Source organism: Psittacula echo, assembly GCF_963264785.1.
Source record: "Psittacula echo genome assembly, chromosome: 34".
Lineage (NCBI taxonomy): Eukaryota > Metazoa > Chordata > Aves > Psittaciformes > Psittacidae > Psittacula > Psittacula echo.
This window is the reverse complement of record NC_137769.1, coordinates 189,901-217,126: the sequence shown is the minus strand read 5'-3', so window position 1 is coordinate 217,126 and position 27,226 is coordinate 189,901. Positions and strand designations below refer to the sequence as shown.

General features: G+C 61.1%; 1 protein-coding gene across 2 annotated transcripts; it reads right to left on the bottom strand.

Annotated features, from left to right (window-relative positions):
- Positions 1-405: 405 nt before the first annotated feature.
- Positions 406-7,589, bottom strand: RPS9 (ribosomal protein S9). 2 transcript variants are annotated; one of them, XM_080636472.1, is made up of 6 exons: positions 7,576-7,589; positions 6,549-6,657; positions 4,425-4,547; positions 3,345-3,531; positions 920-1,162; positions 406-454 (listed from the first exon to the last, which is right to left on the bottom strand). In XM_080636472.1, exons 2-5 carry the CDS (start codon positions 6,643-6,645, stop codon positions 985-987), a joined length of 585 nt encoding a protein of 194 aa, XP_080492598.1. In that variant the 5' UTR covers positions 6,646-6,657; positions 7,576-7,589; the 3' UTR covers positions 406-454; positions 920-984. The 2 variants fall into 2 exon arrangements, with proteins under 2 accessions (XP_080492598.1, XP_080492599.1); XM_080636473.1 differs by lacking the exon at positions 7,576-7,589 and adding an exon at positions 7,428-7,565.
- Between the last annotated feature and the right edge of the window lie 19,637 nt (positions 7,590-27,226).

Genomic DNA, 27,226 nt, shown 5'->3' with positions numbered 1-27,226 from the left:
CATACTTAACGTACAGAGTCCGGCCAATGGGCGCCGCCATATTGACCTACAGCGCCCGGCGTATGGGAGCCGCCATATTGACGTGGAGTCTTTCCAATGGGCTCCCCCATACTTGACGTACAGAGTCCGGCTCATGGGCGCCGCCATATTGACGTACAACATCCAGCCTATGGGCGCAGCCATATTGACGCACAACGTCCGGCCACTGGGCGCCGCCATATTGAGTGCGGCAAGTCCAACGTTCTATGTGCCCTCCCCCACCGCAGGAGGCTCGGACCCCGCCCCCAACCACCCAAAATACGGGATTTTGACCCCAAAATGGGGTCTGGACCCCCCCAAACCCCTTAAAATTGGGGGTTTCCCCCCAGTATTGGAGACCCCCCCCAATCACAACAGACAGCAATGGGATGAATCCATTTATTGTCATCACCCCCCCCATTGCAGGAGCTGGGACCTGTGGACATAAAGGGGGGGGGGTGCATTAATGGGGACCCCCCCAAAAGGCCCCAATGACCTCCCCCCAAAACCCTCCCTTGGGCCCCCTCAGACCCCCCCCGGGGTCAATGGCCCTGGGGGGAGGCACAGGCGTCATCAGGGGGGTCAGCGCCCAGTGCTGCCATCATGGGGGGCCCCAGATCAGTGCCCCCCCAACCCAATTCCCCCCAAAACCGCCCCAATTCCCCCCTAAAACCTCTCAAAACACCTCGTTTCCCCCCAAAACGCCCCATTTTCACCCCCGGAACACTTCAATTCTCCCCAAAACACCTAAAAATGCCCCAAAATGCCCCAACTCCCCCCAAAACACCCCAATTTCCCCCTAAACTGCCCCAAACCTCCCCAATTCCCCCTAAAATGCCCCCAAAAGCCCCAATTCCCCCCCCCCCCAAATCCACCTTAAACCGCCCCAAACGCCGCTCACCTCCCCCTGCGCCGGGAGGGGTGGGCGGGGCCAAGGGGGCGTGGCCACAGCCAAGGGGGCGTGGCCTAATCCTCCTCCTCGTCCTCTCCCGCGCCGGCCCCGCCCTGCCCCTTCTTGGCGTTCTTGCGCTTGACGCGGCCGGGCCGGCCGCCGCCATAGGGGGAGCGCAGGGAGAAGTCGATGTGTTTCTGCGAGTCCAAACGCACCACGAACGAGGGGATGTTCACCACCTGCTTACGGACCCTACCGGGGGGGGTGTCCGGTTAACGGGGGGGGGGTCTGCACCCCAAAAAACGCGGTTTAAAAACGCCCAAAACCGGGGAATAAAAACACACACCCCCGCCCCCGTGCAAGGTAGTGGAATGGAACAGGCCGCTGGGCGCTAAGGGCGCACTGGGAGGTACCATTGATGGCGCCGGGGGGGGGGCGAAGGGTAGAGAAAGGGATGAACCATTGATAACGGGGGGAGGGATAAGGGAGCAGCCCAATGGGGAAGGGGGGGAAGAAAGAGTGGGAGCCCATAACCATCAATGGGGAACCCCAATAACCCTTAGGGGGACCCCATAACCATCAATGGGGAACCCCAATAACCCTTAGGGGGACCCCATAACCCTCAATGGGGAACCCCAATAACCCTTAGGGGGTACCCCATAACCCTCAATGGGGAACCCCAATAACCCTTAGGGGGACCCCATAACCCTCAATGGGGAACCCCAATAACCCTTAGGGGGTACCCCATAACCCTCAATGGGGAACCCCAATAACCCTTAGGGGGACCCCATAACCATCAATGGGGAACCCCAATAACCCTTAGGGGGACCCCATAACCATCAATGGGGAACCCCAATAACCCTTAGGGGGTACCCCATAACCCTCAATGGGGAACCCCAATAACCCTTAGGGGGACCCCATAACCATCAATGGGGAACCCCAATAACCCTTAGGGGGACCCCATAACCCTCAATGGGGAACCCCAATAACCCTTAGGGGGACCCCATAACCATCAATGGGGAACCCCAATAACCCTTAGGGGGTACCCCATAACCCTCAATGGGGAACCCCAATAACCCTTAGGGGGACCCCATAACCATCAATGGGGAACCCCAATAACCCTTAGGAGGACCCCATAACCCTCAATGGGGGACCCTCATAATCCTTAAAGAGAGACCCCCATAACTCAAAAGCAGATCCCCATTGGGTATCAATGGGGGACCCCGTAACACAAAAGGGGGGACCCCACTTGATGCTAAGGGGGCACCCACTGGGTGTTAATGTGGGCACCCACTGGGTGCTAAGCGGGTACCCATGGGGTGTCAATGGGGACCCCATAACCCTAACGGGGGCACCCATGGGGTGTCAATGGGGACCCCATAACCCTAACGGGGGCACCCATGGGGTGTCAATGGGGACCCCATAACCCTAACGGGGGCACCCATGGGGTGTCAATGGGGACCCCATAACCCTAACGGGGGCACCCATGGGGTGTCAATGGGGACCCCATAACCCTAACGGGGGCACCCATGGGGTGTCAATGGGGACCCCATAACCCTAACGGGGGCACCCATGGGGTGTCAATGGGGACCCCATAACCCTAACGGGGGCACCCATGGGGTGTCAATGGGGACCCCATAACCCTAACGGGGGCACCCATGGGGTGTCAATGGGGACCCCATAACCCTAACGGGGGCACCCATGGGGTGTCAATGGGGACCCCATAACCCTAACGGGGGCACCCATCGGGTGTCAATGGGGACCCCATAACCCTAACGGGGGCACCCATGGGGTGTCAATGGGGACCCCATAACCCTAACAGGGGCACCCATGGGGTGTCAATGGGGACCCCATAACCCTAACGGGGGCACCCATGGGGTGTCAATGGGGACCCCATAACCCTAACGGGGGCACCCATGGGGTGTCAATGGGGACCCCATAACCCTAACGGGGGCACCCATCGGGTGTCAATGAGGACCCCATAACCCTAACGGGGGCACCCATCGGGTGTCAATGGGGACCCCATAACCCTAACGGGGGCACCCATGGGGTGTCAATGGGGACCCCATAACCCTAACGGGGGCACCCATCGGGTGTCAATGGGGACCCCATAACCCTAACGGGGGCACCCATCGGGTGTCAATGGGGACCCCATAACCCTAACGGGGGCACCCATCGGGTGTCAATGGGGACCCCATAACCCTAACGGGGGCACCCATGGGGTGTCAATGGGGACCCCATAACCCTAACGGGGGCACCCATTGGGTGTCAATGGGGACCCCATGACCCTAACGGGGGCACCCATGGGGTGTCAATGGGGACCCCATAACCCTAACGGGGGCACCCATGGGGTGTCAATGGGGACCCCATAACCCTAACGGGGGCACCCATGGGGTGTCAATGGGGACCCCATAACCCTAACGGGGGCACCCACCGGATGTGGCGCTGGCGGATGAGCACCCGCGCGTGGTGGATGGATTTGGCCAGGCCCAGCTTGAAGACCTGGGTCTGGAGGCGGCGCTCCAGGAAGTCCTCGATCTTGAGGCCCAGGATGTAATCGAGCTTCATCTTGCCCTCGTCCAGCACCCCGATGCGCACGAGGCGGCGGAGCAGAGCGTTCCCTGCGCCGGGACGGGCACCGGCAGTGGGGCCGGGAAGGGGTCGGGAAGGGGCTGGGGTCGGGAAGGGATCGGGAAGGGGCTGGGATCGGGAAGGGGCTGGGACCGGGAAGGGGCTGGGATCAGGAAGGGATCGGGAAGGGGCTGGGATCGGGAAGGGGCTGGGGTCGGGAAGGGGCTGGGATCGGGAAGGGGCTGGGATGGGGAAGGGGCTGGGATGGGGAAGGGGTCGGGATCGGGAAGGGGCTGGGATGGGGAAGGGGCTGGGATGGGGAAGGGGTCGGGATCAGGAAGGGGCTGGGGTCGGGAAGGGGTCGGGAAGGGGCTGGGATGGGGAAGGGATCAGGAAGGGATCAGGAAGGGGCTGGGATGGGGAAGGGATCGGGAAGGGATCGGGAAGGGGTCAGGAAGTGATCGGGAAGGGATCGGGAAGGGATCAGGAAGGGGTCAGGAAGGGGTCGGGAAGGGGTCGGGAAGGGGTCGGGAAGGGATCGGGAAGGGGTCGGGAAGGGGTCGGGAAGGGGTCGGGAAGGGATCGGGAAGGGATCGGGAAGGGGTCGGGAAGGGGTCGGGAAGGGGTCGGGAAGGGATCGGGAAGGGATCGGGAAGGGGTCGGGAAGGGATCGGGAAGGGATCGGGAAGGGGTCGGGAAGGGGTCGGGAAGGGATCGGGAAGGGGTCGGGAAGGGATCGGGAAGGGGTCGGGAAGGGGTCGGGAAGGGATCAGGAAGGGATCGGGAAGGGGTCGGGAAGGGGTCGGGAAGGGGTTGGGAAGGGGTTGGGAAGGGATCAGGAAGGGGTCGGGAAGGGATCGGGAAGGGATCGGGAAGGGGTCGGGAAGGGATCGGGAAGGGGTCGGGAAGGGGTCGGGAAGGGGTCGGGAAGGGGAGGCCTCACCCTCGAAGAGGCGGCGCGGATCCTTCTCGTCGAGCGTGAGCAGCTCGCGGGCGGCTTTGCGGATCTTGGCCAGGGTGAACTTGACGCGCCAGACCTCGCGCTTGTTCCGCAGCCCGTACTCCCCTGGGAAGGAGCGGCACGGGACCATCGGCACGGGACCATCGGCACGGGACCATCGGGAAGGGAGCATCGGGATGGGAGCATCGGGATGGGACCATCGGGAAGGGAGCATCGGGAGGGGAGCATCGGGATGGGAGCATCGGGAAGGGAGCATCGGGATGGGAGCATCGGGATGGGAGCATCGGCACGGGACCATCGGGAAGGGAGCATCGGGAGGGGAGCATCGGGATGGGAGCATCGGGAAGGGAGCATCGGGAGGGGAGCATCGGGATGGGAGCATCGGGATGGGAGCATCGGGAAGGGAGCATCGGGATGGGAGCATCGGGATGGGACCATCGGCACGGGAGCATCGGGAAGGGAGCATCGGGATGGGAGCATCGGGATGGGAGCATCGGGAGGGGAGCATCGGGAGGGGAGCATCGGGAGGGGAGCATCGGGAGGGGAGCATCGGGAAGGGAGCATCGGCATGGGAGCATCGGGATGGGAGCATCGGGATGGGACCATCGGCACGGGAGCATCGGGATGGGACCATCGGCACGGGAGCATCGGCACGGGACCATCGGCACGGGACCATCGGGATGGGAGCATCGGGATGGGAGCATCGGGATGGGAGCATCGGCACGGGAGCATCGGGATGGGAGCATCGGCACGGGAGCATCGGGATGGGAGCATCGGGATGGGAGCATCGGGATGGGAGCATCGGGATGGGACCATCGGGAAGGGAGCATCGGGATGGGAGCATCGGGAGGGGAGCATCGGGAGGGGAGCATCGGGAGGGGAGCATCGGGAGGGGAGCATCGGCACGGGAGCATCGGGATGGGAGCATCGGCACGGGAGCATCGGGAGGGGAGCATCGGGATGGGAGCATCGGGAGGGGAGCATCGGGAGGGGAGCATCGGGATGGGAGCATCGGCACGGGAGCATCGGGAGGGGAGCATCGGGAGGGGAGCATCGGGATGGGAGCATCGGGATGGGAGCATCGGGAGGGGAGCATCGGGATGGGAGCATCGGGATGGGAGCATCGGCACGGGAGCATCGGGATGGGAGCATCGGCACGGGAGCATCGGGAGGGGAGCATCGGGAGGGGAGCATCGGGATGGGAGCATCGGGAGGGGAGCATCGGGAGGGGAGCATCGGGAGGGGAGCATCGGGAGGGGAGCATCGGGAGGGGAGCATCGGCACGGGAGCATCGGGAGGGGAGCATCGGGAGGGGAGCATCGGGAGGGGAGCATCGGGATGGGAGCATCGGCACGGGAGCATCGGGATGGGAGCATCGGCACGGGAGCATCGGGAGGGGAGCATCGGGAAGGGAGCATCGGCATGGGAGCATCAGGATGGGAGCATCAGGATGGGAGCATCGGCATGGGAGCATCGGGATGGGAGCATCGGGATGGGAGCATCGGCACGGGAGCATCGGCATGGGAGCATCGGCATGGGAGCATCGGCATGGGAGCATCGGCATGGGAGCATCGGCATGGGGTAATGGGGAATGGGGAATGGGGTAATGGGGATGGGGAATGGGGTAATGCGATAACGGGGATGGGGAAGGGGAATGGGATAATGCAATAATGGGGATGGGGAATGGGGATGGGGTAATGGGATAATGGCGATGGCGTAATAAGATAACAGAATAATGGGGAAGTGATAATAGGGATGGGATAACAGGGAAGGGGAGTGGGAAGGAGAAATTGGGAAAGAAAGGGAGAGAAAAGGAAGGAAAACAAAGGAATAAGAAGGAAAAAGAATGGGAGGGAATGGGAAGGGATGGGGAAAGTGAAGGGAACAGGAAGTGGGAATAGGAAGGAAAGGGGAGGGAATAGGAAGGGAAAGGAGGAAATAGGAAAGGGAAGAATACGAAGGAAAAGGAAAGAGAACGAGAAGGAGAAAAAGGAAGGAAAGGGAGGGAATAAGGAGAAAAAGGAAGGAACAGGAAGGAAAAGGAGGGAATGGGAAGGAGAAGGGGGGGTTCCAAGGGGGGTCCTGGATCCCACATTCCCCCCTCACCGATGAGCTTCAGCTCCTGATCCAAGCGGGATTTCTCAAAGGGTCTCCGCGGGGTCACGTAGGTTTTCCGGCAAACCCAGCTCCGGGCGACCGGCATCGTGGGGGGGGGCTGCAATGGGACCCCCCCACTGGGTCATTCCATTGAGAGGGACCCCCCCATTGGGTCATTCCATTGAGAGGGATCCCCCCATTGGGTCATAGCATTGAGAGGGATCCCCCCATTGGGTCATAGCATTGAGAGGGATCCCCCCATTGGGTCATAGCATTGAGAGGGACCCCCCCATTGGGTCAATACCATTGAGAGGCATCCCCCCATTGGGTCATAGCATTGAGAGGGATCCCCCCATTGGGTCAATACCATTGAGAGGAATCCCCCCATTGGGTCAATACCATTGAGAGGGATCCCCCATTGGGTCATTCCATTGAGAGGGATCCCCCATTGGGTCATTCCATTGAGAGGGATCCCCCCATTGGGTCATTCCATTGAGAGGGACCCCCCCATTGGGTCAATACCATTGAGAGGGATCCCCCCATTGGGTCATAGCATTGAGAGGGATCCCCCCATTGGGTCATTCCATTGAGAGGGACCCCCCCATTGGGTCAATACCATTGAGAGGGATCCCCCACATTGGGTCATAGCATTGAGACGGATCCCCCCATTGGGTCAATACCATTGAGAGGGATCCCCCATTGGGTCAATACCATTGAGTGGGACCCCCCCACTGGGTTATACCATTGGCTGACACCCCCCCCCAAGACACGTGTTGGACCGTCCCGCCCCTCTCTGCGCGTGCGTGGGGCCGCCCTCCGCCAATGAGGCGCGTCTTCCGTCCCTTGCGCATGCGTAGAGCGCGCCCCGCTGGTTTTCCCCCCCCACACCCCCCCCGTCTCCGCTCCATAGGCCGCGGCCTGGGCCCTGCCGCCGCCGCCGCCCCGGCTCCGGTTCCGCCTCCCGCGGGCCTGGTCCCGGTTCCAGCCCCGGTTCTAGTTCCGGTTCCGGTCCCGCCCCGGCCGGGCCCTGCCTCACCTCGGCTCCGCAGCGACAGCAGAAAGAGGCAGGCGGCGTCCCCTGCGCCCTTTATATAGGCTGGCGGGGATAGCCCCGCCCCCTCGCTTAGCTCAGCCAATGGGAGCGCACGTTCCGTGCGTGACGGCCTGCGAGGACGGCGAGCACAGAGATGGGGAGAGGCCGCTCTGGGCGGGCGGAGACAGCGCCCCCTTGTGGGGGGAGGGGGGCTTATGAGCGGTCACGTGTGAACATGTATGTACATGTGTGTGCACACGTGTGACATCGTGTGTGCGCATGCGTGTTCATGTGTGTGTCCACGTGTCCCCTGCATGGCCACATGTGCCACGTGCATGTACGTGTATGTCACCAGGTGTGACATGTGTGTGTCCATGTGTGCCCATACGTGTCCATGTATGTCCGTGTATGTCCATATGTGTCTATGTGTCCATGTATGTCCATGGGTGTCCATATGTGTCGGTGAGTGTCCATGCATGTCTATGTGTGTCCATGTGTCCGTGTATGTCCATATGTACCCACATGTGTCCATGTATGTCCATATGTGCCCATACATGTCCATGTATGTCCATATGTGTCCGTATGTATCCATATATGTCTGTAAGTGTCTATATGTGTCCATACGTGTCCATGTATGTCCATATGTGTCCATACGGGTCCATATGTCTCCGTGTGTATCTATATGTGTCCATGTATGTCCATATGTGTCCATACGGGTCCATATGTCTCCGTGTGTATCTATATGTGTCCATGTATGTCCATATGTGTCCATACATACGTATCCATATGTGTCTATACGTGCCTATGTATGTCTATATGTATCCTTATGTGCCTATACATGTCCATACATGTCCATATGTCTCCATGTGCATCCATCCGTGTCCATGTGTGTCCATCCGTGTCCATGCATGTCCATACATCTCCATACGTGTCCATACGTGTCCATCCGTGTCCATACATCTCCCGTCTGTCCCCCCCGTCCCCCATCTCCTCCACACCCCTGGTACCCAGCCCCGTCTCCATGGCAACCGCCTGCATCCCTCGCCCCGCCCCTCCCTGACGGCCACCTCCCTCCACCAATCAGCGCCCGCGCTCCCCGGGGCGGGGCCGGGAGGCGGCATCGGCGGGGGGGGGGGGGGGATGTCGGGGGGGCCGCAGCGATCCCGCACCATCGCCACAGCGGCTCCTCGGCCCTATCCACCCCCCCGGACCCCCCCTCCGTCACCTCCATTGTGTGCCCGTCCCGTCCCGTGCCCCCCCCTTTCCGTAATGGAACCGGCCGCGCCTCCCCCCGCCCTCCATTAAACCCCATTGGGGGGCCGGGATGCGGCGCCCGGGCCCCCCCGCCTCTGCCATGGCCTCGCTCGGGCCCCACGGCGCTTTGGGGCCCCCCCCGGCCCGAGGTGAGTCCGGACCCCCCCCCTCCATCCCCATCCCCATTGTCCCCTTGGTACCCAAACCCCCCCCCTCCATCCTTAATGGTCCCTCCCATAACCCCCCCCATAACGTGTTTATACCCCCCCATAGGGAGCATCCCAATGGGGCGGGGGGGGCTGCCCCCCCCCTATGCCGTGGTGCTCATCTCCTGCTCGGGGCTGGTGGCCTTCATCCTCCTCCTCCTCACCTGCCTCTGCTGCAAGAGGGGGGACGTCGGCTTCAAGGTAAGGGATAACGGGATGGGGGGGGGCTATAGGGCGGCCCTATAGCATCCATACCCCCCCCATAGCATCCATACCCCCCCTATAGCATCCATACCCCCCATAGCATCCACACCCCCCATAGCATCCAAACCCCCCCTATAGCATCCATACCCCCCATAGCATCCAAACCCCCCCTATAGCATCCATACCCCCTTATAGCATCCATACTCCCCTTATAGCATCCACACCCCCCATAGCATCCAAACCCCCCCTATAGCATCCATACCCCCCTTATAGCATCCATACACCCCTTATAGCATCCATACTCCCCTATAGCATCCATACCCCCCTTATAGCATCCACACACCCCATAGCATCCAAACCCCCCCTATAGCATCCATACCCCCTTATAGCATCCATACCCCCCTATAGCATCCATACCCCCCCATAGCATCCAAACCCCCCCCATAGCATCCAAACCCCCCCCATAGCATCCATACCCCCCCTATAGCATCCATACCCCCTCTATAGCATCCACACCCCCTATAGCATCCATATCCCCCTTATAGCATCCATACCCCCCCATAGCATCCAAACCCCCCCATAGCATCCATACCCCCCCATAGCATCCACACCCCCCCATAGCATCCATACCCCCTCTATAGCATCCATACCCCCTCTATAGCATCCACACACCCCCTATAGCATCCATACCCCCTCTATAGCATCCACACACCCCCTATAGCATCCATACCCCCCCTATAGCATCCATACCCCCTTATAGCATCCATACCCCCCCTATAGCATCCATACCCCCTCTATAGCATCCACACACCCCCTATAGCATCCATACCCCCTCTATAGCATCCATACCCCCTCTATAGCATCCACACACCCCCTATAGCATCCATACCCCCCCATAGCATCCATACCCCCCCTATAGCATCCAAACCCCCCCTATAGCATCCATACCCCCCCATAGCATCCAAACCCCCCCTATAGCATCCAAACCCTCCCTATAGCATCCATACCCCCTCTATAGCATCCACACACCCCCTATAACATCCATATCCCCCCTATAGCATCCATACCCCCTCTATAGCATCCATACCCCCTCTATAGCATCCATACCCCCCCTATAGCATCCATACCCCCCCTATAGCATCCATACCCCCCCCATAGCATCTATGCCCCCCCCCATAGGAGTTTGAGAACCCCGAAGGGGAGGAAGACTCCGGGGACTTCACCCCCCCCGCCGAGGAGACGTCGTCGTCCCCATCCCTGCCCGATGTCTATGTGCTGCCGTTGGGGGAAGTGGGGGGGCCCGGCCCCATCGCCCCCCCCCCGGCCCCTGGTATGGGGTGCGATGGGGGGCACCCAATGGGTGCTATGGGGGGTACCCAATGGGTGCTAAGGGGGGGCTCTAAGGGGGTTCTAGGGCACCCAGTGGCTTGGGGGGGGCTCCTATAGGTGCTAAGGAGCATCCTCTGGGTACCAATGGGGTCTGAGGGGGGTCGAGGGCACCCAATGGGTGCTATGGGGGGGGTTAAGGGGGTTCTAGGGCACCCAATGGGTGCTGGGGGGGGGTGAAGGGGCTTCTAGGGCACCCAATGGGTGCTATAGGGGGGGTGAAGGGGCTTCTAGGGCACCCAATGGCTTGGGGGGGCACCTATAGGTGCCAAGGAGCATCCTGTGGGTACCAATGGGGTCTGAGGGGGTATCGAGGGCACCCAATGGGTGCTATAGGGGGAGTCTAAGGGGGGGTCCTCGAGCACCCAATGCCCCCCCCGCCGTCCCCCCCCATTCCAGACCCATCCAATCGCCCTGGCTTGAGCCGGCAGCGCCTCAGTTACCTGCAGGAGATCGGCACCGGCTGGTTCGGGAAGGTGGGGGGGGCACGGGGGGGCCATGGGGTATGGGGGGTAATGGGATATAGGGGGGGTAATGGGGTATGGGGGGGGTAATGGGGTATGGGGGGCAATGGGATATGGGGGGGGTAATGGGATATGGGGGGCAATGGGGTATGGGGGGCAATGGGATATAGGGGGGGTAATGGGGTATGGGGGGCAATGGGATATGGGGGGTAATGGGGTACGGGGGGCAATGGGATATGGGGGGTAATGGGGTATGGGGGGTATTGGGGTATGGGGGGTATTGGGGTATGGGGGGCAATGGGATATGGGGGGTAATGGGATATGGGGGGTAATGGGGTACGGGGGGCAATGGGATATAGGGGGGGTAATGGGGTATGGGGGGCAATGGGATATGGGGGGCAATGGGATATGGGGGGGTAATGGGGTATGGGGGGTAATGGGGTATGGGGGGCAATGGGATATGGGGGGGTAATGGGGTATGGGGGGCAATGGGATATGGGGGGTAATGGGGTACGGGGGGCAATGGGATATGGGGGGGTAATGGGGTATGGGGGGCAATGGGATATGGGGGGTAATGGGGTACGGGGGGCAATGGGATATGGGGGGTAATGGGGTATGGGGGGTATTGGGGTATGGGGGGTATTGGGGTATGGGGGGTATTGGGGTATGGGGGGCAATGGGATATGGGGGGTAATGGGATATGGGGGGTAATGGGGTACGGGGGGCAATGGGATATGGGGGGCAATGGGATATGGGGGGGTAATGGGGTATGGGGGGCAATGGGATATGGGGGGTAATGGGGTACGGGGGGCAATGGGATATGGGGGGTAATGGGGTATGGGGGGTATTGGGGTATGGGGGTAATGGGATATGGGGGGTATTGGGGTATGGGGGGCAATGGGATATGGGGGGTATTGGGGTATGGGGGGCAATGGGATATGGGGGACAATGGTTTTTTGGGGGTATTTAAGCTGTTTTCGGGGTGTTTTGGGGGTGTTTAAGCTCTTTTTGGGGTATTTAAGCTGGTTTGGGGGTGTTTGGGGTGTCTTTAAGCTGTTTTTGGCGTGGTTTGGATGTATTTAAGCTGTTTTGGGTGTATTGTAGCAGTTTTGGGTGTATTTAATGTGGTTTGGGGATGTTTCGGGCTGTTTTTGGTGTATTTAAGCTGGTTTTGGGGTATTTAAGCTGTTTTGGGGGGTATTTAAGCTGGTTTTGGGGTATTTAAGCTGTTTTGGGGGGTATTTAAGCTGGTTTGGGGGTATTTAAGCTGTTTTTGGGGTGTTTTGGGGGTATTTAAGCTGGTTTGGGGGTATTTTAGCTGTTTTTGGGGTGTTTTGGGGGTATTTTAGCTGGTTTTGGGGTGTTTTGGGGTATTTAAGCTGGTTTTGGGGTGTTTTGGGGGTATTTAAGCTGCTTTTGGGGTGTTTTGGGGGTATTTAAGCTGTTTTTGGGGTGTTTTGGGGGTATTTTAGCTGGTTTTGGGGTGTTTTGGGGTATTTAAGCTGTTTTTGGGGTGTTTTGGGGGTATTTTAGCTGGTTTTGGGGTGTTTTGGGGGTATTTTAGCTGTTTTTGGGGTGTTTTGGGGGTATTTTAGCTGGTTTTGGGGTGTTTTGGGGTATTTAAGCTGGTTTTGGGGTGTTTTGGGGGTATTTTAGCTGGTTTTGGGGTGTTTTGGGGGTATTTAAGCTGTTTTTGGGGTGTTTTGGGGGTATTTTAGCTGGTTTTGGGGTGTTTTGGGGGTATTTAAGCTGGTTTTGGGGTGTTTTGGGGGTATTTTAGCTGGTTTTGGGGTGTTTTGGGGGTATTTAAGCTGGTTTTGGGGTGTTTTGGGGGTATTTAAGCTGTTTTTGGGGTGTTTTGGGGGTATTTTAGCTGGTTTTGGGGTGTTTTGGGGGTATTTAAGCTGCTTTTGGGGTGTTTTGGGGGTATTTAAGCTGTTTTTGGGGTGTTTTGGGGGTATTTAAGCTGGTTTTGGGGTGTTTTGGGGTCCTGAACCTCCCCCCCCCAGGTGATCCTCGGGGAGCTCCGGGGGGACCCGGGCCCCGCCCCCGTCGTGGTCCAGGAGCTGCGGGCGGGGGCCGGGGCCGCGGAACAGCGGCGCTTCCTGGCCGAGGCTGAACCATACCGGTAACACGGGGGGGGGCGGTGGCCGGGTCCATTGCGGGGGGCTCTATGGGGGGGTCCCGGTGTCCATGCTTGGATCCGGTGTTCATAGGGACGGGTCCTGGGGTCAATGGCGGGGCTCGGTGAGCATGGGGGGGGTCTTGGGGTCAATGGGGGGGGGGGGTGCGGGGATGATGGGATCCCCCCCACCCCGTTGTGTTCAATAGGAGGCTCCAGCACCCGCATGTGCTGCAGTGCCTGGGGCTGTGCGGGGACAGCGCCCCCTTGCTGCTGGTGATGGAGTTCTGCCAGCTCGTGAGTGCCCCCCATTGAGCCCCATTGAGCCCCATTGAACCCCATTGAACCCCATTGAGCCCCATTGAGCCCCATTGAACCCCATTGAGCCCCATTGAGCCCCATGGAGCCCCATTGAACACCATTGAACCCCATTGACCCCACTGAGCCCCACTGAACCCCATTGAGCCCGATTGAACCCCATTGAGCCCCATTGGGCCCCATTGACCCACATTGATCCCCATTGACCCCATTGAGCCCCATTGATCCCCACTGAACCTCACTGACCCCATTGAGCCCCATTGATTCCCATTGAACCTCATTGACCCCACTGATCCCCATTGAGCCCTATTGACCCCATTGATCCCCATTGACCCCATTGAACCCCACTGATCCCCATTGAGCCCCATTGAACCCCATTGATCCCCATTGACCCGATTGATCCCCATTGACCCCATTGATCCCCATTGACGCCATTGAACCCCACTGATCCCCATTGATCCCCATTGACCCCATTGAAACCCATTGAGCCCCATTAACCCCATTGAACCCCATTGAGCCCCATTAACCCCATTAACCCCATTGACCCCATTGATCCCCATTGACCCCACTGTCTCCATAGGGAGACCTCAAGCGGTACCTGCGGGCCCAGCGGGGCCCCGGGGGGGGGGCGACGCCTCCGCTGCCCCCCCGTGACGTGGCCACGCTGCAGCGCCTGGCGCTGGAGCTCACCCGGGGGCTGCGGCACCTGCACCGCAACGGCTTCGTGCACCGGTAGGGGCGAGGGGGGACCCCCTTAATGATGGGAACCCCCCCAATAATGGACCCTTCCAATGATGGGAACCCCCCAATAATGGAGCCCTCCAATGATGGGAACCCCCACAATAATGGACCCCTCCAATGATGGGAACCCCCCCAATAATGGAGCCCTCCAATGATGGGAACCCCCCCAATAATGGACCCCTCCAATGATGGGAACCCCCCCCAATAATGGACCCCTCCAATGATGGGAACCCCCCCAATAATGGACCCCTCCAATGATGGGAACCCCCCCAATAATGGACCCCTCCAATGATGGGAACCCCCCCAATAATGGACCCTTCCAATGATGGGAACCGCCCCAATAATGGACCCCTCCAATGATGGGAACACCCCCCAATAATGGACCCCTCCAATGATGGGAACCCCCCCAATAATGGACCCCTCCAATGATGGGAACCCCCCCAATAATGGACCCCTCCAATGATGGGAACCCCCCCAATAATGGACCCTTCCAATGATGGGAACCGCCCCAATAATGGACCCCTCCAATGATGGGAACCCCCCCAATAATGGACCCCTCCAATGATGGGAACCCCCCCAATAATGGACCCCTCCAATGATGGGAACCCCCCCCAATAATGGACCCCTCCAATGATGGGAACCCCCCAATAATGGACCCCTCCAATGATGGGAACCCCCCAATAATGGAGCCCTCCAATGATGGGAACCCCCCAATAATGGACCCCTCAAAGATGATGGGAACCCCCCCAATAATGGACCCTTCCAATGATGGGAACCCCCCCCAATAATGGACCCTTCCAATGATGGGAACCCCCCCAATAATGGACCCTTCCAATGATGGGAACCCCCCCAATAATGGACCCCTCAAAGATGATGGGAACCCCCCCAATAATGGACCCTTCCAATGATGGGAACCCCCCCCAATAATAGACTCCTCAAAGATGATGGGAACTCCCCCAATAATGGACCCTTCCAATGATGGGAACCCCCCCCAATAATGGACCCCTCCAATGATGGGAACCCCCCCCAATAATGGACCCCTCCAATGATGGGAACCCCCCCCAATAATGGACCCCTCCAATGATGGGAACCCCCCCAATAATGGACCCCTCCAATGATGGGAACCCCCCCAATAATGGACCCCTCCAATGATGGGAACCCCCCCCAATAATGGACCCCTCCAATGATGGGAACCCCCCCCAATAATGGACCCCTCCATGTTGGGCTCCCCTCCCAGGGACTTGGCCCTTCGCAATGTGCTGCTGACCTCGGAGCTGACCGTGAGGCTGGGGGACTATGGGCTGGCCCAGGGCAACTACAGGGTGAGGGCATGGGATGGGATGGGATGGGGATGGGGATGGGATGGGGATGGGGATGGGATGGGGATGGGATGAGGATGGGATGGGGATGGGGATGGGATGGGGATGGGATGGGGATGGGGATGGGGATGGGGATGGGGATGGGATGGGGATGGGGATGGGATGGGGATGGGGATGGGATGGGGATGGGGATGGGGATGGGGATGGGATGGGGATGGGGATGGGATGGGATGGGGATGGGGATGGGATGGGGATGGGATGGGGATGGGATGGGGATGGGGATGGGATGGGATGGGATGGGGATGGGGATGGGATGGGATGGGATGGGATGGGGATGGGGATGGGATGGGGATGGGGATGGGGATGGGATGGGGATGGGATGGGGATGGGATGGGGATGGGGATGGGATGGGATGGGATGGGATGGGGATGGGATGGGGATGGGATGGGGATGGGATAGGGATGGGGGTGGGGATGGGATGGGGATGGGATGGGATGGGGATGGGATGGGATGGGGATGGGGATGGGATGGGATGGGATGGGGATGGGATGGGATGGGATGGGGATGGGATGGGGATGGGATAGGGATGGGGGTGGGGATGGGATGGGGATGGGGATGGGATGGGGATGGGGATGGGGATGGGGATGGGATGGGGATGGGGATGGGGATGGGGATGGGGATGGGGATGGGATGGGGATGGGGATGGGGATGGGGATGGGATGGGGATGGGATGGGGATGGGATGGGGATGGGGATGGGATGGGGATGGGGATGCGATGGGGATGGGATGGGGATGGGATGGGGATGGGGATGGGATGGGGATGGGATGGGGATGGGGATGGGGATGGGGATGGGATGGGGATGGGGGCTCTTGGGTACCAGGTGGCTTCAATGGGGGCCCCCCATAGGAGGATTATTACGTGACTCCCTGCGGGCTGTGGGTGCCCCTGCGCTGGGTGGCCCCGGAGCTGCTGGCGGAGACCCACGGGAAGCTGGTGGTGGGGGAGCAGAGCAAGGAGAGCAACGTGTGGTGAGTGGGGGGTAATGGGGGGCAATGGGGGTAAGGGGGCTCAATGGGGGTCAATGGTGGTCATAGGAGGGCAATGTGGTCAATGGAGGCAATGGGGATCCATGGGGTCAATGGGGTCAATGGGGTCAGTGGAGGGCAAGGAGACAATAGGGGGGAATGGGGGTAAGGGGGGGCAATAGGATGCAATGGGGGCAATGGGTGGCAATGGAAAGCAATAGGGGCAATGGGGTGCAATGGGGGTCAATGGGGGTAAATGGGGCCAATGGGGGCAATGGGGATAAAGGGGGGCAATGGGGCTCAATGGGTGGCAATGGTGCTCAATGGGTGGCAATGGGGCTCAATGGGTGGCAATGGGGCTCAATGGGTGGCAATGGGGCTCAATGGGTGGCAATGGGGCTCAATGGGTGGCAATGGTGCTCAATGGGTGTCAATGGGGCTCAATGGGTGGCAATGGTGCTCAATGGGTGGCAATGGGGCTCAATGGGTGGCAATGGTGCTCAATGGGTGGCAATGGGGCTCAATGGGTGTCAATGGGGCTCAATGGGTGGCAATGGAGCTCAATGGGTGGCAATGGTGCTCAATGGGTGGCAATGGGGCTCAATGGGTGGCAATGGGGCTCAATGGGTGGCAATGGTGCTCAATGGGTGGCAATGGGGCTCAATGGGTGGCAATGGGGCTCAATGGGTGTCAATGGGGCTCAATGGGTGGCAATGGGGCTCAATGGGTGGCAATGGTGCTCAATGGGTGGCAATGGGGCTCAATGGGTGGCAATGGTGCTCAATGGGTGGCAATGGGGCTCAATGGGTGGCAATGGTGCTCAATGGGTGGCAATGGTGCTCAATGGGTGGCAATGGGGCTCAATGGGTGGCAATGGGGCTCAATGGGTGGCAATGGTGCTCAATGGGTGGCAATGGGGCTCAATGGGTGGCAATGGGGCTCATGGGTCCTGTGCCCGCAGGTCCCTGGGGGTGACGCTGTGGGAGCTGCTGGAGCTCGGCCTCCAGCCCCACCAGCACCTCTCGGACCAGGAGCTCCTGAGGCTCCTCCTGAGCCGGCGCCCGCTCGCCCTGCCCCAGCCCCGCCTGCGCCTGCCCCAGCCCCACGGCTGGTGAGTGACACATGGGGGGGGACCCACATCCCATCCCCATCCCATCCCCATCCCATCCCATCCCCATCCCATCCCCATCCCATCCCATCCCCATCCCCATCCCATCCCCATCCCATCCCCATCCCATCCCCATCCCATCCCCATCCCATCCCATCCCCATCCCATCCCCATCCCATCCCCATCCCATCCCCATCCCCATCCCCATCCCCATCCCATCCCCATCCCATCCCCATCCCCATCCCCATCCCATCCCCATCCCATCCCCATCCCATCCCCATCCCATCCCCATCCCCATCCCATCCCATCCCCATCCCCATCCCATCCCCATCCCATCCCCATCCCATCCCCATCCCCATCCCCATCCCATCCCCATCCCCATCCCATCCCATCCCCATCCCATCCCCATCTCATCCCCATCCCATCCCCATCCCATCCCCATCCCATCCCCATCCCATCCCCATCCCATCCCCATCCCCATCCCATCCCCATCCCCATCCCCATCCCATCCCCATCCCATCCCATCCCCATCCCCATCCCCATCCCATCCCCATCCCATCCCCATCCCATCCCCACACCGCCCTCTCCCGGCAGGTTCTCGCTATTGCAGTCCTGTTGGCTCCCCCCCGCTCAGCGCCCATCGCTGGACGAGCTCCACCGGCTCCTTCGCTCCCTATTGGGGGTCCCCGGGGGGGGGTCCCCGGCCCCCCCGCCGCCCCCCCCTCCGCGCCCCACCTCCGCCTTCCCCTTGCTCGACGCCTTCCCGGGCCCGGACCCCGAGGACGTGCTCACGGTGACCCAGAGCAGGGGGGGGGGCTTGGCCTTCGAGTGCCTGTGGGAGCGCGCCCGGGGGGGGGCCCGCGCCTCCTCGTCCCCCCCGCCCCGCCATGGGGACACCTTGGGCACCCCGGGGGTGCTGCCGGTGCTGGGTGCCCGCAGCCCGTCGGGGAGCAGCGAGTATTACATCCGGCTGGAGGAGCACGACACCGACATGGGGGGGGGACACAGAGCGGTGCCCCCCCCGGCCCCACACCTCGCCCCCCCCGTGGTCCCCAACCGGCGCGGGGTTGTGGGGGGGGACGCCCCACGGCAGGAGCTGGGGGGCAGCAGCTCGGCGGGGAGCACGGCCGGCAGCGGGGGGAGCACCCCCCGGCGCCCCATGGTTTGCCCCTTGTGCCGGGGGGACGGCGCGGGGACCCCCCCGCCCTGTACGTGCGCGTTGGAACGGTCCGAGGTGGTGCTGGGGTGGCGGGAGCGCGGCGCCCCCCTGCGGCCACGGGGTGGTAGCGCCGGCGATGACTCCTCGCTGCGGGCCGAGAGGGGGTCCCTGGTGGAAGGGTCCATGGGGAGGGAGGAGGGGGGGGCGCCGTGGGGACTGGAAGGGGCCATAGGGAGCGAGGAGGGGGGGGGGGCGGGGGTGGAGGGGGGACCATGGGGGCAGGAGGGGGTTGGGGTGAGGCAAGAGAGGGCTCCGTTGGGGCAAGGGGGGGGTCCATTGGGGCAAGGGGGGGGTCCATTGGGGCAAGGGGGGGATCCACTGGGTCAAGGGGGGGATCCATTGGGTCAAGAGAGGGCATCGGTGATGCTGGGGACGTCCCCGTTGGCGATGGAGATGGGGCCATGGGGCCAGGAGAGGTCTTGGTTGAGTCAAGAGAGGTCGTTGCTGGCCCAAGGGCCGTCCCCTTTGGCACTGGAGATGGCTCCATGGGGCCAGGAGAGGCCATCGTTGACCCAAGGGCCATCCCCTTTGGAACTGGAGGTGGCCCCATGGGGCCAGGAGAGGCCATCGTTGACCCAAGGGCCATCCCCTTTGGAACTGGAGGTGGCCCCATGGGGACAGCAGAGGCCATCGTTGACACAAGAGAAGCCACTGAGTCAAGAGAGGTCATCCTTGACCCAAGGGACGTCCCCTTTGGAACTGGAGGTGGCCCCATGGGGCCAGGAGAGGTCTTGGTTGAGTCAAGAGAGGTCTTCAATGACCCAAGGGATGTCCCCTTTGGCGTTGGAGATGGCTCCATGGGGACAGGAGAGGCCATCGTTGACCCAAGAGAAGCCATCGAGCCAAGAGAGGCCATCATTGACCCAAGGGACGTCCCCTTTGGCATTGGAGATGGCTCCGTGGGACCAAGAGAGGCCTCCATTGACACAAGAGAGGCCATCACTGAGTCCAGGGATGTCCCCTTTGGAACTGGAGGTGGCCCCATGGGGCCAAGAAAGGCCACCAGTGACACAAGAGCGGCCACCATTGACCAGAGAGGTGGCACCTGGGGCAGAAGGGACCCCTTTGGCGTTGGAGATGGCTCCATGGGGACAGGAGAGGCCACCATTGAGTCAAGAGAGGTCACCATTGATCCAAGGGACATCCCCTTTGGAACTGGAGATGGCTCCATGGGACCAAGAGAGGCCACCATTGCCCCAAGAGAGGCCACCATTGCCCAGAGAGGTGGCACCTGGGGCCCAAGGGCCATCCCCTTTGGCCCCATGGGGACAACAGACGTCCCCTATAGGAGGGACGTCCCCATGGACACCGGAGGTGTCACCTCCCCCCCATGCCCCCCCCCCTTTAGCCCCATGGACAGCGCCAGCCCCACGGACACCCGAGGCCACCGCGGGGCCCCCGAGGGTGCCTTTTCCCCCCCCAAAGGGGGGCCCTTGGGGATCCCCCCCCGGGTCCTCCTTCACCGGGGCCGGGCCTGGGCCCCCATTGGCCGTGGTGGCCGAGGAGGAGGAGAAGGTGGCCCTCGGGGACACCGCCGTGGTCCCCCCCAGGCCACAAAGGGGGTCCCCAAAGGGGTCCCCAAAGGGGTGCCCAAGGAGATGCCCTTTGGGGCAGTGCCCAGAAGGGGCCCCAAAAGGGTCCCCAAAGGGGTCCCCAAGGAGATGCTCAGAGAGGTCTCCAAAGGGGTCCCCAAGGGGGTCCCCAAGGAGATGCTATGGGATGTCCCCAAAGGGGTCCCCAAAGAGACACCCGGAGCTGTCCCCAAAGGGGTCCCCAAGGAAATGCTCAGAGAGGTCTCCAAAGGGGTCCCCAAGGGGGTCCCCAAGGAGATGCTATGGGATGGCCCCAATAGGGTCCCCAAAGGGGTCCCCAAAGAGACACCAGGAGCTGTCCCCAAAGGGGTCCCCAAGGAAATGCTCAGAGAGGTCTCCAAAGGGGTCCCCCAAGAGATGCCAAGAGATGGCCCCAAAGGGGTCCCCAAAGGGGTCCCCAAGGAGATGCAATGGGATGTCCCCAAAGGGGTCCCCAAGGAGATGCAATGGGATGTCCCCAAAGGGGTCCCCAAGGAGATGCAATGGGATGTCCCCAAAGGGGTCCCCAAAGAAATGCAATGGGATGTCCCCAATAGGGTCCCCAAAGAGATGCTCAGAGAGGTCCCTGAAGGGGTCCCCAAAGGGGTCCCCAAGGAGATGCTATGGGACGTCCCCAGTGGGGTCCCCAAAGAGACATCCGGGGCTGTCCCCAAAGGGATCCCCAAGGAGATGCAATGGGATGTCCCCAATAGGGTCCCCAAGGGGGTCCCCAAAGAGACTCCAGGAGCTGTCCCCAAAGGGGTCCCCAAGGAGATGCTCAGAGAGGTCTCCAAAGGGGTCCCCAAAGAGGCATCCGGAGCTGTCCCCAAAGGGGTCCCCAAGGAGATGCCATGGGATGTCCCCAATGAGGTGTCCAGGGGGGTCCCCAAAGAGATGCTATGGGATGCCCCCAAAGGGTTCCCCAATGATGTCCCCAAAGAGGTCCCCAATAGGGTCCCCAAGGGGATGCTCAGAGCGGTCCCCAGGGGGGTCCCCAAGGAGATGCTATGGGATGGCCCCAAAGGGGTCCCCAATGAGGTCCCCAGGGGGGTCCCCAAGGAGATGCTATGGGATGGCCCCAAAGGGGTCCCCCGGGGGGGTCCCCAAGGGGGTGCTCAGAGCGGTCCCCAAGGGGGTCCCCCTGCAGCCCGGCCCCCCCCGCCCCTCCCGGTGCCGGCCCCGCGGGGGTCGTGGTGCAGGAGCGGCTCCAGCGCTCGCTGCGCGAGGACGTGCGGCGCCCCCTGCTGGAGCCGCGCGGAGGCAGCGCCGGCGGCAGCGGCGGCAGCGGCGGCGGAGGAGGAGGAGGAGGAAGCGGGGCCGCGGCGAACAGCGCCGAGATCAGAGGTGGGCACGGGGGGGGCCGGGCCTGAACCCCCCCCCCTTGGTTGGGGTTGGAACGTTCTGAGCCCCCCAACTGAGCCATTGACACGCATTGACACCCATTGACACCCTTGAAACCCATTGACACCCATTGACCCCATTGACACCCATTGACCCCATTGAAACCCATTGACACCATTGACCCCATTGACTGCCATTGACCCCATTGACACCCATTGACCCCATTGACCCCATTGACTGCCATTGACCCCATTGACACCCATTGACCCCATTGACCCCATGACTGCCATTGACCCCATTGACACCCATTGACACCATTGACACCCATTGACACCCACTGACACCCATTGACCCCACTGAAACCCACTGACCCCATTGACCCCCGTTGACACCCATTGACCCCATTGAAACCCATTGACCCCATTGACACCATTGACCCCATTGACTGCCATTGACCCCATTGACACCCATTGACCCCATTGACCCCATTGACTGCCATTGACCCCATTGACCCCCATTGACCCCATTGACCCCATTGACTGCCATTGACCCCATTGACACCCATTGACCCCATTGACACCCATTGACACCCACTGACACCCATTGACCCCACTGAAACCCACTGACCCCATTGACCCCCGTTGACACCCATTGACCCCATTGAAACCCATTGACCCCATTGACACCCGTTGACCCCATTGAAACCCATTGACCCCATTGAAACCCATTGACCCCATTGACACCATTGACCCCATTGACTGCCATTGACCCCATTGACACCCATTGACCCCATTGACCCCATTGACCCCATTGACTGCCATTGACCCCATTGACACCCATTGACCCCATTGACCCCATTGACTGCCATTGACTGCCATTGACCCCATTGACACCCATTGACCCCATTGACTGCCATTGACCCCATTGACCCCATTGACACCCATTGACCCCATTGACACCCATTGACACCCACTGACACCCATTGACCCCACTGAAACCCACTGACCCCATTGACCCCCGTTGACACCCATTGACCCCATTGAAACCCATTGACCCCATTGACACCCGTTGACCCCATTGAAACCCATTGACCCCATTGAAACCCATTGACCCCATTGACACCATTGACCCCATTGACTGCCATTGACCCCATTGACACCCATTGACCCCATTGACCCCATTGACCCCATTGATTGCCATTGACCGCATTGACTCCCACCAACCAGCATTGACCCCATAGGCCCCATTCCCTCATTACCCCCATTGCCCCATTCCCCCCATTACCCCTGTTCCCCCCTGTTCCCCCCATTGCCTTCCATTGCCCCCACTGACTTCCATTGAGCCTATTGCCCCCATTCCCCCCCCAGCCAAAGCCTCCCGCCTCTCCCTGCCGCTGCCCCCATTGACGCTGCGCCCGTTCCCGCTGCGGCCGCGGCCGGAGCAGGAGGAGGAGGAGGAAGAGGAGGAAGAGGAGGAAGAGGAGGAGGAGGCGGCAGCGGAGCCCGGGGCCGGGGCCGGGGCCGTGCCCGTGGTGGTGACGCTGTGGGACGGGCGCGGGCTCCGAGGGCTCCTCAAGGCACCCGGGGGGGGCGAGGCTGCGGGGGGGAACAGGAGGAAAGCGGTGACCTTCTATGAGGATGTGACCGTGCACGTGTTCGATAGGGTAAGGGGGTGAGGGGGTACGGGGGGATAATAGGGGGAACGGGGGAATGGGGGTGATGGGGGGAAGGGGGGAAATGGGGGTAATGGCGGCAATGGGGGGGATATGGGGAAGGGGGAATGGGGGAATGGGAGGAATGGAGGGAATGGGGGGGATATGGGGGGGAATGGGGGAATGGGGGGGAATGGGGGAATGGGGGGAATGGAGGGAATGGGGGGGATATGGGGAAGGGGGAATGGGGGGGAATGGGGGAATGGGGGGAATGGAGGGAATGGGGGGGATATGGGGAAGGGGGAATGGGGGAATGGGGGGGAATGGAGGGAATGGGGGGGATATGGGGAAGGGGGAATGGGGGAATGGAGGGGAATGGGGGAATGGGGGGAATGGGGGTGATGGGGGGAAGGGGGGAAGGGGGAAAATGGGGGTAATGGCGGCAATGGGGGGGAATGGGGGGAATATGGGGAAGGGGGAATGGGGGAATGGGGGGAATGGAGGGGAATGGGGGAATGGAGGGAATGGGGGAATAGGGGGAATGGGGGAATGGGGGGGATACGGGGAAGGGGGGAATGGGGGAATAGGGGGAATGGAGGGGAATGGGGGAATGGAGGGAATGGGGGGAATGCGGTAATGAAGGGAATGGGGGCAATGGGGAGGGGGTCGCAGGGAGGGGGCGGAGTCAATGGGAGGGGGCGTGGCCAACCCCGAAGGCTCCGCCCCCGGCGCAGGAGACCCCCACCAACGAGCTGAGCAGCCAGAGCGGCGCCGAGAGCGAGGCCGCCGAGCCGGGCGCTTTGGCGCCCCCTGATGGGATCGGTGAGTGCTACCGCCTGTGGGGGGGGAACCCCCCGCCCCATAGCGATGGGAGGGCTCATGGGGGGCCCCCGTTGCCCCATAGCGGGGGGGTCCTGACCCTTGGCCTCCCCGATAGGAGGGGTCTTTGAATGGGAGGAGGAGCGGGGCCCCCCCTTGGGGGAGGACCCCCAATGTGGGTCCCGCTTCACCGTGTCCCCCGCCCCCCCCGAGCCGGAGCGCCCCACGGCACGTGAGTGTGGGGCACTGGGGGGCTATGGGGTGCTATGAGGTCCTTATGGGGTGTTTATGGGGTTCTATGGGGTCCTAAGGGGTGCTATGGCGTCCTATGTGGTTCTGTGGGGTTCTATGGGGTCCTATGGGGTCTATGGGGTCCTTATGGGGTCCTATGGGGTTCTATGGTGTCCTATGGGGTGCAATGGGGACCCATGGGGTGCAATGGGGTTCTATGGGGTCCTATGGGATTCTGGGGGGTCCTATGGGGTTCTATGGGGTTCTATGGTGTCCTATGGGGTGTAGTGGGGTCCCATGGGATTCTGTGGAGTGCTGTGGGGTGCTATGGGGTTCTATGGGGATCAATGGCATTCTATGGGGTGCTTTGGGTTCCCTCTGGATCTGGGGCTCCCTGAACCCCGCCTTCCTTTCGCAGCCCCCATCGAGAACTGACCGGACCCCCCCCCATTGCAGCACCATTGGGGGGGGGGCCCCATTGCTGCCCCTCCCCCTCCAAAGCCCCTCCCCCAATGGGGGAGGGGGAGGGGCATGACTGGATTTTGGGGGGCGGGGAATGGGCCCCCGCAATTGGTGCCAAAAGGGGGGGGGCAGCCCCTACCCCCAGACCCAGCAAAGGGGGGGCTCTGCCCCCATGTAGCCCCCCCCCAGTGCCAAACTTGGGGGTCTCGAGGATGAACCCCTCCCCCCACGGGGGGTGGGGGAGGGGAGGGCGGGTGGGGGTCAAGGTGAGGTGGGGGGAGGGGCAATAAAGGATCATTCCAGGCCTGGTTTAATTGGGGTGTGAGTGATGGGCACTGATTTGAACGGGGGGGGGGGGGGGGGGGGGGGAGGGGGGGGGGGGCTGGTTTCGGTGCTGCCGTCCTGTGGCCATAGCGGGTACTGCAGCTCTCTGCTGCCGTCCTGTGGCCATAACGGGTCCTGCAAGGGGGCTCTCAAACACCCCTGAAATACCTCAAAGCTTCCCCCAAAACACCCCCAACCCCCGCAGTGCACCCAAATACCCCCAAACCCCCCCAAACCACCCAAAACCACCCAAAACCACCCAAAAGAGCCAACCTCTCTAAAGCACGCCCTTAACACCCAATGGAGACCCTAAACCAGCCCTAGAGCCCCCACAAGCTCCTCATTGCCTTGCCCCGTCAATGGCATGGCCTAAACCCTGAGTGAATCCTGGCCCTAGGTCTAACCCTCATTTCTATAATGAATCATGATGTAATTAAAACTATTATTTCTTTTAATAATATATACTATTATATAATATGTTGTCATTATAAATTATAGGCTATTTATGTTACTATTATAAATTATAGGCTATTTAGATGACTATTACCAATTACAGGCTATTTGTAGCACTATTATAAGCCCTAGAGCCAAGAGGAGCGCTGCAGTTCCAGTGTTGGCCACGAGAGGGCGAAAGAGACCGCGACCTGGTCCTGCCTGCCCCAGCCTCAACCCCTGCGGCCCCAGAGCCGAGAGGGCACAAAGGGGAAGGGGCTGGGGGGGGGGGGATTTGGGTCCTAACGTTGGGGTTTGGTACCCAGCTCCCACCAAAGCCCTGCCCTGGGCTCCCGCTTCATCCCCTGGCCCCGGGGTTGATGCCACTGAAACACCACAACATCGATGTCCATGTCCCCATCACCCAATGACATCCACGTCCATGTCCCCATCACCCAATGACATCCACGTCCATGTCCCCATCACCCAATGACATCCACGTCCATGTCCCCGTCACCCAATGACATCCACGTCCATGTCCCCATCACCCAATGACATCCACGTCCATGTCCCCATCACCCAATGACATCCACGTCCATGTCCCCATCACCCAATGACATCCACGTCCATGTCCCCATCACCCAATGACATCCACGTCCATGTCCCCATCACCCAATGACATCCACGTCCATGTCCCCATCACCCAATGACATCCACGTCCATGTCCCCATCACCCAATGACATCCACGTCCATGTCCCCGTCACCCAATGACGTCCACGTCCATGTCCCCGTCACCCAATGACATCCACGTCCATGTCCCCGTCACCCAATGACGTCCACGTCCATGTCCCCGTCACCCAATGACATCCACGTCCATGTCCCCGTCACCCAATGACATCCACGTCCATGTCCCCGTCACCCAATGACGTCCACGTCCATGTCCCCGTCACCCAATGACATCCACGTCCATGTCCCCGTCACCCAATGACGTCCACGTCCATGTCCCCGTCACCCAATGACGTCCACGTCCATGTCCCCGTCACCCAATGACATCCACGTCCATGTCCCCGTCACCCAATGACGTCCACGTCCATGTCCCCGTCACCCAATGACGTCCACGTCCATGTCCCCGTCACCCAATGACATCCACGTCCATGTCCCCGTCACCCAATGACGTCCACGTCCATGTCCCCATCCCCAAGTGACACCGATGGGCACTGGAATGGGTTTCCTGTGGGATTTATGGATGCTCCATCCCTTGCAGTGCTCAGGACCACATCAGAGCATCCTAATGGAAGCCTCCCCTTCCCATCCCAACCCATTCCAGGCCTCCCCATCCCATCCCTTGCAGTGCTCAGGACCACCCTGGACCACACCGGAGCATCCTGACGGATGCCTCCCTTGCCCCCTTCCCATCCCAACCCATCGGGACGCCCTCCGCCCTCTCCCCCAGCA